Source organism: Panulirus ornatus, chromosome 49, assembly GCF_036320965.1.
Source record: "Panulirus ornatus isolate Po-2019 chromosome 49, ASM3632096v1, whole genome shotgun sequence".
Taxonomy (NCBI): domain Eukaryota; kingdom Metazoa; phylum Arthropoda; class Malacostraca; order Decapoda; family Palinuridae; genus Panulirus; species Panulirus ornatus.
In genome coordinates, this window is record NC_092272.1 from 4,804,601 (window position 1) to 4,814,866 (window position 10,266).

Below are 10,266 nucleotides of genomic sequence, written 5' to 3' on the forward strand. Positions count from 1 at the left end.
CAATGTCTTCTTCATGTCTCATTCTTATTTCTTTTAAACCATATGATCTATTTCGTCACTTACCCTCCTCACTGTATTCTCTCTCTCTCTCTCTCTCTCTCTCTCTCTCTCTCTCTCTCTCTCTCTCTCTCTCTCTCTCTCTCTCTCTCTCTCCCCTGTGGGTTGCGGGGCAGAGCGAGCCGCTGGCGGTATCTGGCAGCCCCGCATCTGGTTACCACCGACCATCCGTTAGTAAACACCAGCCCGCGCGTCGCTCCGGGTCGTTCCCACCTAACGTTTGCACGTTCCCTGTACCGTCCACTCTGTACCCGTCTCTGTACCCTCTCTGTACCCGTCTCTGTACCCTCTCCCGTGATTAGGGGGGATTTGGTACAACTATGGCGGAGTGATATACGATTAGATAACGGTACCATCTGCCTAATCGCGGCGAGAATAAAGGCCTGTGAAGGTGAGTTCGTTTGAAAGCAAGTGTGTGAGTGTACGAAGTCTACGCAAGTCTGCCCCCACGTTTTGCTAACTCTGTTTAGCTTTTAGAATCAATTTGTTCCACATGGAACACATTGATGTCATGTATTCTCAATGTACGAAAGGTTATTACCTGTATTTTAATAAGTTGTAACCTTTTTCCCATAACCGGAAAATCTATTATGAAAAAAATAATAAGCTATTTACATACAGATATATTGGCTTGAAATGTCATTAAAACAGTTAATTGAATGCGTAATTTCGAATTACTAAACAATGTATTTTATAAATGAAATGGGTAGTGTCTATTTTTTTTTTTTCATGAACATATTGCCTTTTGCTTAATGGTAGGGTATGGTAGGTACAGTCGAGTGGTACCACACACTATTGTACTAGTGTCAACACGACGCTGTTGACTACCCCCCCCCCCCCAGTGTGAACGACTGAAGTGGCGTGTAGCTGACCACGACCAACCACGACACGCCAAGTGCAACCACGAAACGCAAGGACGTAACAATCATCATTGGCCAATCACGACATGTCTGTGATGGGCATGACAACCCACGGCACGCCATTCCAACGATGGGACCTGACAACAACGCCATGCCAACGAGGTTGTAACAACGACGACTTAACAAGGATAAACCGATCACAATAACCACGTTACCAACAAGGTATCAAGATAGGTGAAATATAACACGCTACCATCTCGCTATATTAACATCTGTCGTCCACCAGCAACTCATTTTCTATACACCTCTTACCCCATGTTTACAATCAGGGGCCTTTAAAATAATGCAGAAAACGTCATGTAAGGTCATCCTCAATCCCTCTTACACCACAAGTCCAGAAGTACTTTACAACACTGGCCCTCCACCTCACCCCAGCCATCACGTGGACCTCATCCGACATTCTGGGAGGAAACTACTGCACCAACCTCGCCACCGTCACCTGAGATCCCTCGTCCCCAAGTCGCAGTTCGGCACCTATAGACTGCTTCATGAACAGTACCGTCCCAGCCATTGTGAACATTTTCAATATCCCATAATGACTGTGTAAACACTGACTGGCATCCCTCCTAGGTCCACGTCTTGACATAAGCCATCTGTGTTTACGTTCTGTGAATATTCTAATCTTTAACTGCAGTTACTTCAGTGAACCCTCAATAACTATTATAATTCTTATAATTATTATTATTATTATTATTTTTATTATTATCATTATTATTATTATTATTATCATTATTTTTATTATTATTATTATTATTATTATTATTATTATTATTATTATTATTATCATCATCATCATTATTATTATTATTATTATTATTATTATCATTATTATTATTATTATTATTATTATATTATAATCATAATAATTATTATTATTATCATTATTATTATAGAGATTATTATTATTATTATCATTATCATTACTATCATTATTATTATTATTATTATTATTATTATTATTATTATTATTATTACAGTGCGATGTAACATCTGTCATACACCGTAACACATCTGTCATGCACCATAAAACACTTGCCATGTGGACCACATATCTGTCATGCTCCATAACACCTGTCATGTGGACCACATATCTGTCAAGCTCCATAACAACTGTCATGTGGACATTTGTCATGCAACATAAGACACCTGTTTTACACCATGACACACCTGTCACACGCCAAACACAGCTAAAACCCCCACACAGCACATGTGTCATGCACCAACCCTGTCATACGATGCACACAACACAGATGTTTAAAGAGTCGTATGATGGAATGTTCAAGAGATGAGATGGAGGAGGGGGGGACTATGAGTGTAAGACTCCCTCTCCAACAGTACAAATAGGTTATTACACACACACACACACACACACACACACACACACACACACACACACACACACACACGGACTATCATACACGATCGACACAGGATAGAAGATATACACATAGATATACGTAGGTCAACACCATACTGACACGACCCAGCCATTTTCACACTTAAGCAAGGTATGAGGTCAGGCGATCATAGATGTACACATAGGTAATTACGAATGGGTGATTACACGCATGGACACGAAGCTTTTCGCAGACACGCACCATATGTCTACCAGGCAGTCCAATATTACATTAGTCTCCGTATGAATAAATCCTTTCGCATCATACACAAGTTCCCTTCGTGATATACAGCCCTGTATTCTATACAATGTTCTATGCAAAGTATACAGAGAGTCGGCTACACAAAGACTCGTACCTATGAATGATTGTGTATAACTTGTATTTTGTGATGAATTATGGATAAACTTCAGCAATGTATACTTCCTGTGTATTGATTATAATATTCGAGGATTGGGAATATTTTTTTTTCATTTCTATACATGTATTCATCGTACTTGATACGTCCACTGTATGACCTCCATACATCATACATACCTCAACTCCTGTATAATACATTCACCGTATAATCACCGTACATCATACATTCTTAACCTTTGCATAATACATCAGCTGTATTACCGCAATACATCATCTACTCTCCACCCTTGCATGAAAAATTCACTGTATGATCACCATACATCATGCATTATTACCCTTGCATGATAACCCCGCTGTATTATCCCAATACATCATATATTCTTCACCCCTGCATAATACATTTACTGTACGACCACCACACACACACACACACACACACACACACACACACACACACACACACACACACACACAAGGACTATACCATACATGTCTTTTCTTCTTCTCCAGCCAGGGACGTCCTTCAGGAGGGAGTGGGGCGTATCACAGGTCCTTCCCCTAGGACTCTGTAAGAGAAGCCTCACGAACGCTTCCTAGGCTCCACCAGAGAGAGGCGCGAGACAGGAGGCTCCTCCGGCGAGGCACGCCCTCGGGGACCAAGGCTTCACTGTATAGTCTCGTCGCAGGACAGGCCTCAGCTCCACATCAGTGCCTCCAAAACGACTCCAAAACGACTCAACACGAAGACGGACGTGTCCTCCAAAACAGAGTCATAACCCCACTCAACGTCGAGGCATCTCCCGCCTACAAAACCCCTCTAACCCCTCTCCAAAGACTCTCTTGTTCTCTGGGTTCCTCCTCCAACCTGGTACCCATCTTTGATAGCCTTGGAGGAGACGACCTGCTCCAAAGACCTACCCACATTAAGGGAGGAGGTCTACACCCCACACCCTCTCCCCATGGGGAAGGAGGACGTGTTACCCCTGGGAAGATCATAGTGGGAGAAGGTCTGGCACCCACCATGGGTTCGGGGAGCAGTACCCATGTTACGGTAAGTAGGGCACACACACACACACACACACACACACACACACACACACACACACACACACACACACACAACAGACGGCAAAACATGATTCATGGAAATGAGAAAACTAATCCATTAGCCACGTACGTATTCCTTGTTATCTGAATTCTTTACTTACAGTTACGTGCTCTGAACCTGATTGCAACTGGTGTCCGGAAGAATGTACAAACTACACAATGCCGAATGTGTATATATATCTATCTATACATGTATCATACACATTACCGAATGTATATATGTATATCACGTTAGGTTTGGATCTGGGTCTGTAGATCATGTGGTACCATGATGCAGACGTGATCAGGTATGTCTGATGTGTGATGAACTGGAACAGAGATTAAAAGGAATGTTGATTTCATTGTTACATTAAGCACATGATGCCCTCCGACAGCAGGATTCGAACATGTAACACTTGTGTGGGAGCTGGGTACGCTAATCACTCTCCTATGGGCTCCAGAGGTTAGTTGTATGCAATAACCAGCTCTCACACAAGCGGTATGGGTTCGAATCCTACTAACGAAGGGCATTATATATATATATATATATATATATATATATATATATATATATATATATATATATATATATATATTGGTGCAACCATCAAACAACACAAAGAAAATTATATATATATATATATATATATATATATATATATATATATATATATATATATATATATATATATATATACTGTGAAGTCATTGTTGCAGAGTCGGTCAACACGCACATCAGTAATCATTTGTAATCATTTCTCAAGGCGAATTTATCCCCAAAAACCTTGAAATTGTTTACTGTGACGAATAATGTGAGATTGATTCTGTGCTGTGACTCTCTCTCTCTCTCTCTCTCTCTCTCTCTCTCTCTCTCTCTCTCTCTCTCTCTCTCTCTCTCTCTCTCCATGACTTTACGTCCCCCCACACCCCTGCCAAAGCCAGATATCCATTTATCAACCATCCCCGAGGGGAAGGATGAATAGCTGGGATTAACTGTGAGCCGAGTGTTGCAACTGGGATTCGAACACAGGCGGTTGTTACCGTGAATCATGGTCACACACCCTAAAGGATATTACCACGGAAGCCCCTATGTGTGTGTGTGTGTGTGTGTGTGTGTGTGTGTGTGTGTGTGTGTTGTGACCTTATTTCCCTCCTGGTTCTTACCAATTTTATCACATGCACTTACCCACTGATTAGCTAATCAGTGGGGCACAAGACTGGTCTGAACACTATCTTATCGTAGTAATGTAATGGTCCCAGCAGCAGGGTTGAGTGACGCAGTCTCCAAGGTAGAAAAATGAAAAACGTCACCCTCGACCTATTACCTATTTGTATGTACCTATTTGTACTGTGTGGCGAGGGGGGGTTCTACACTCGTGGGACCCCATTTCATAACAGTTTACACTGCCATACAACCAATTGTCTATTATGTACTACTGTACTGTCATACAACCTATGGTTTGTATTTACAATATCCTCGTTCGGTTCATACCATTCATCCACCACAATAAAAGTACTTTTTGGATATTTTTTTAAGTTATTTTTGCTTAATATGTTATGTTCTCTGGCTGTCATATTCATACATCTTTCGGAAAACTGTGTACGCCATTAACCTGGTTATCTGAACGTAAATGGTTGTGATTAGGTCACTTCTTACTCCTCTCTCTTCCATGATGGGCAAAAAGTGAAGGCTTCTAAGCCTTATCGTGTTCATGAGACGAAACCGAGCTCATGGGGAGAATGACGCTATCTCCGTCGCCATGGCAACGCGGCGCCAAACGCTCCAGCCTATCGTGTTTTGATGTAACGGACCCAACAGCTGGGGCGGGCGACGCCACCTCCGTCGCCATGGCAACCGTCGCTATGACGACTCTACGCGCAAACTGCAGTCTGCTTCCAAGGTCCCCCCGGGCCCACGAGATGCGTGCTGCACCCCACGACATTGTGACCTTAACAGCGTAACGACCTGACTACATAACCACCATCAGAGACGCAGCCTCAGAGACGCAGAAACCTCATTAAAACTAGTCGTGGTTTCACATAATAATAATAATTATAATAATTATTATTATATTTACAATTATAATCCGAAAATGCTGTATACAAACGTGTTCTGTGGCTTTGTTTACATACCCATATCCCAGGATAAACTGTTATAAAGGTGGAGAAAAGAAACTTGTTTTGATCGTAAATCATTTATCAATTATTTCAGATAATCGCGACCTGTACTACATATTAGCCTAATGAACCAATAGCCACAGAGTTTAATTAGGAGTTTCCTAATGGTTATAATATACGTTATATTCCTTAATTGCCTTTACTGTGATGTGCTGAGGGGGGTGGGGCAAATTGCTTGTTAGGATGAAATGCGAACTCTCTGTGACCTCTGACCTCTCCTGATCATGAGTCACGTGACACATGAGTTGTTAATGACCGTTGACCCAGGACGATTGCTGGCATCTGCGTACGATTTTGACCTATGATACTGGTGGAAACTGGCTGAGCTTTATTGACTTGCCATAACTCAGGCGACCTCACACATGACCTCTGGTGACCTCACATGACCTTTGTTCACCTCAGACAACCTCTCATGACCTCCTCTCCCCTCACATGACCTCTGGTGACCTCACATGACCTTTGTTCACCTCAGACAACCTCTCATGATCTCCTCTCCCCTCACATGACCTCGAGCAACTTCGCATGACCTCTGGTTACCTTCCATGACCGGTAATGACTCCGCATGACATATGATCACTTCTCATGACCTTTAACACCTCGTATGACCCCTGATTACTCACCTGAACAAATGGCTCTCTGGCATGACACCTGGAAAGGTCACGTGACCTTTACTGAGGTCGCGTGACCTTTATGGAAAACAGAGTGACCTTTGCTACAGTCATCCTGACCTTTTCTGAAGTCATGGTTTCATGATGCTTCAGATGGGTGTAGAACAAGCAGGGAACCCAGAACATATGTATGTGTATAGCAGTACGCTCCCGCCTACCACGTAGTGGTCCCGGGTTCGATCCTGGCTGTTGGAGATTTGTATATCATATATATATATATATATATATATATATATATATATATATATATATATATATATATATATATATATATATATATATATATATTCCAATGAGTCCACTGGGAAAATGAAACACAATAAGTTCCCAAGTGCACTTTCGTGTAATGATCACATCATCAGGGGAGACACAAGAGACAAATATATATATATATATATATATATATATATATATATATATATTATCGCTGAGGTCGTACCACGTCAAAGAACCTCTCACTCCGGAATTCATCCTTTCCCTGCTACTGATCGTAGGGCAGCCTTGAATGTGCATAAAAACACTGGAACAAGGGTCATGATGTATGTGAGTCAGGGAAGATGTTATGTGATGTATGTGAGTCAGGGAAGATGTTATGTGATGTATGTGAGTCAGGGAAGATGTTATGTGATGTATGTGAGTCAGGAGAGATGTTATGTGATGTATGTGAGTCAGGAGAGATGTTATGTGATGTATGTGAGTCAGGAGAGATGTTATGTGATGTAAGTGAGTCAGGAGAGATGTTATGTGATGTATGTGAGTCAGGAGAGATGTTATGTGATGTATGTGAGTCAGGGAAGATGTTATGTGATGTATGTGAGTCAGTAATTCCTTCCCTCGTGTCTAACATGGTCTTCCTGCAGGACGTGGAGTCCTACCAGGACCAGCAGGAGGACGACGTCGACGCCGTGGCCACGCCCCTGCGTCCTGCCTACGCCCCGACGTCCCAGACGACCGCGGCCGCCCCGTGGGTCGCCCCGTCGCAGCGGGCCGACCTGCCACGCCCGCCGCCTTACCCTGCAGGAGCACCGCGCCCCAGGGGTCCGACACACACGCCCTGGGCGCCCCCGCAGCCTCCCGCCGGTTCCTCCCTGCCCTTCCAGCCCACGCCTCCTAGGGCCTGCACCCACGTTGGATACTACCCCGTGGCTGGGACTGGGGTAGGTGCTCTCCCGCGTGGTGAGGGCACTGGAAGCCACCCCACCACCGTACCTCCTCCTCCCCGACCACCCCAACATACCCCCGTCCCCACCCACGCTCAAGCACCCGCCCCCGGCGCCGCCCAACACCGCCCACGCCCGCAGGTGCGAGCGGCGCGGCTTCCCCCAGTACCCGGGTTACGGCAAACCCCGGGCGAGTCCCACGATGGGATCGGGCGGGGTTCCCCTGGGGACTCAGGTCACCAGGTCCCACCAGTCCCCTCCGTTTGGGGAGTGACTCCGCCTGTATACCACCTGTTATGAAAACTTTCCTGGTTGCCATCTGAGGGGCAACAAATGACCTCCACCTTAACGTGGCGCAGCAGATGGCTCGCCGTGGCCACCGTCAGCTGGCGCGGGCCCTCCTAAGGTAAACAGACGGGGTGATGGGGAGGCGAGCTCCTCCCCTGCGGAGAATAAGTCGATAACTTCGTCGTTTTCTACAAAGACGATGGTTTGGTGGGTGATTGCAATACCTCCCTCCCCCCCTCCAGCACACACCAGCCGGTCTTGCCTCTCTCCCTTGGAGGACGCGCCCTGTCAGTGGTCTCTCCCTTGGAGGACGCACCCTGTCAGTGGTCTCTCCCTTGGAGGACGCACCCTGTCAGTGGTCTCTCCCTTGCAGGACGCACCCTGTCAATGGTCTCTCCCTTGGAGGACGCACCCTGTCAGTGGTCTCTCCCTTGGAGGACGCACCCTGTTAGTGGTCTCTCCCTTGGAGGACGCGCCCTGTCAGTGGTCTCTCCCTTGGAGGACGCACCCTGTCAGTGGTCTCTCCCTTGGAGGACGCACCCTGTCAGTGGTCTCTCCCTTGGAGGACGCAATGGAATGCATAAACAAAAAGGCTTTTCAGACTCGCAAACTGCTGGTTCCTCACCAGCCAGGTAGGCTGTCCTCATGTGTCAGGAAGTATGAGGGGGATCAGTTAGGGATTATGAGGGCTCAGTAAAAGAGTACAAGGGATCAGTCAGGGAGTATCAGAGGTCAGTCAGAAAGTATGATGGGTCAGTCAAAAAGTATAAGGGGTTAGTCAGGGAGTATGAGGGGTCAGTCAGGGAGTATGAGGGGTCAGTCAGGAAGAGTGAGGGGTCAGTCAGAAAGTATGAGGGGTTAGTCAGGGAGTATGAGGGGTCAGTCAGGAAGAGTGAGGGATCAGTCAGGGAGTACCAGAGGTCAGTCAGAAAGTATGAGTCAGTCAGGGAGTATGAGGGGTCAGTCAGGAAGAATGAGGGATCCGTCAGGGAGTATCAGAGGTCAGTTAGGGAGTATGAGGGATCAGTCAGGAACTATGAGGGGTCACAGTCTGGTAGTATAAGTAGTTAGGGAATGGTGTCAGTCACTATGAGGGAACAGCCAGGGAAAATGATGGATCAGGGTATGAGGGATCAGTCGAAATATGAGGGGTCACTCTGGGAGTATCAGGGGTTAGTCAGGAAGTAGTATGAGTATAGAGGAATGAAGAGAAAGAGTGGTTCAAGTGGTGAAGATTTAATGTGACGGTTTGACGGAAACTGAGCTGGTGTCGGTAGATGAACGACGCGATAGATAGGAGTTACAACTCATTCGTAAGTAAAGATAGATTTCTTAATAAGCAATCGTTTATCATTTCTATACCAACAGGTACACAGGACTCCCGAAAATTTTTACAATAGTGGTCCTGGTCAGTAATGTGAAGTAGGAAACGTAAGCTTGAGGTATACGTGACGTCATACGCTAACAAGCAACGTCCACTATACGTGCCGAGTTCCCTTCAACGCTGAAGGAATTCTGAAAGCCTTCTGAAACCACAACACAAATCTGTTCTTCTGTGAGGGATATCAAAACCTCTATGACCAGTGTTTAAGAAGGGTCACATATCCGTAGTATTCTATAGTACAATACAACCATATGCGGTTGATTTACATATTACGAAAAGACGTGTAGTAGCTTATGTGCCAAATGTAGTTCATAAACAACTGATAATCTGTCCGTATTGCCTTTGCATGGGTTTATATTTTCATGCCTATTTTTCATATATATATATATATATATGTATATTTCTCCGACTCGCCTTACAATCATTTCCAATGTAGATATGTATATCTACATATATAAAGTTCTATGCAATCATCATTAGATTCACGTGCATAGTAAGAATGTATGTGGTTATACAATCATCCTTAACACCTTAATTGGATGTTTTGTATTTAGTTAATGGTCTAATTGACCTTAGCAGTCGTAAGGCCATAAACCAACGTAACCAGCTAACAACTCTAACATGAACAAAATTAAGTTTTACTAAGATTTCTGAAAACTCGTCAGTAAATAATGTATTACAGTTTATCACCGATATAATGAGGCTATCAGAAGTTTAATGAGTAGTTGCAATTGGTCGATGGTAGTACAAGGGTAAGGGTTATCTGTTTAT

At 44.5% G+C, this 10,266-nt stretch overlaps 1 protein-coding gene across 1 annotated transcript; it reads left to right on the top strand.

The window, feature by feature from the left end:
* Nucleotides 1-250: 250 nt before the first annotated feature.
* On the top strand, nucleotides 251-8,123 carry LOC139764254 (uncharacterized). Its single transcript, XM_071690751.1, has 3 exons — nucleotides 251-448; nucleotides 3,242-3,782; nucleotides 7,524-8,123. The coding sequence occupies exons 2-3, from the start codon at nucleotides 3,753-3,755 to the stop codon at nucleotides 8,121-8,123; spliced, it is 630 nt and encodes a 209-aa protein (XP_071546852.1). The 5' UTR covers nucleotides 251-448; nucleotides 3,242-3,752.
* The last annotated feature ends 2,143 nt before the right edge of the window (nucleotides 8,124-10,266 follow it).

Bases quoted from the DNA above. Each gene is read 5' to 3' on its own strand.
- LOC139764254 (XM_071690751.1), top strand. From the start codon at position 3,753: ATGGGTTCGGGGAGCAGTACCCATGTTACG. The intron at 3,783-7,523 runs GTAAGTAGGGCA...GTCTTCCTGCAG, and splicing joins GGAGCAGTACCCATGTTACG to GACGTGGAGTCCTACCAGGA.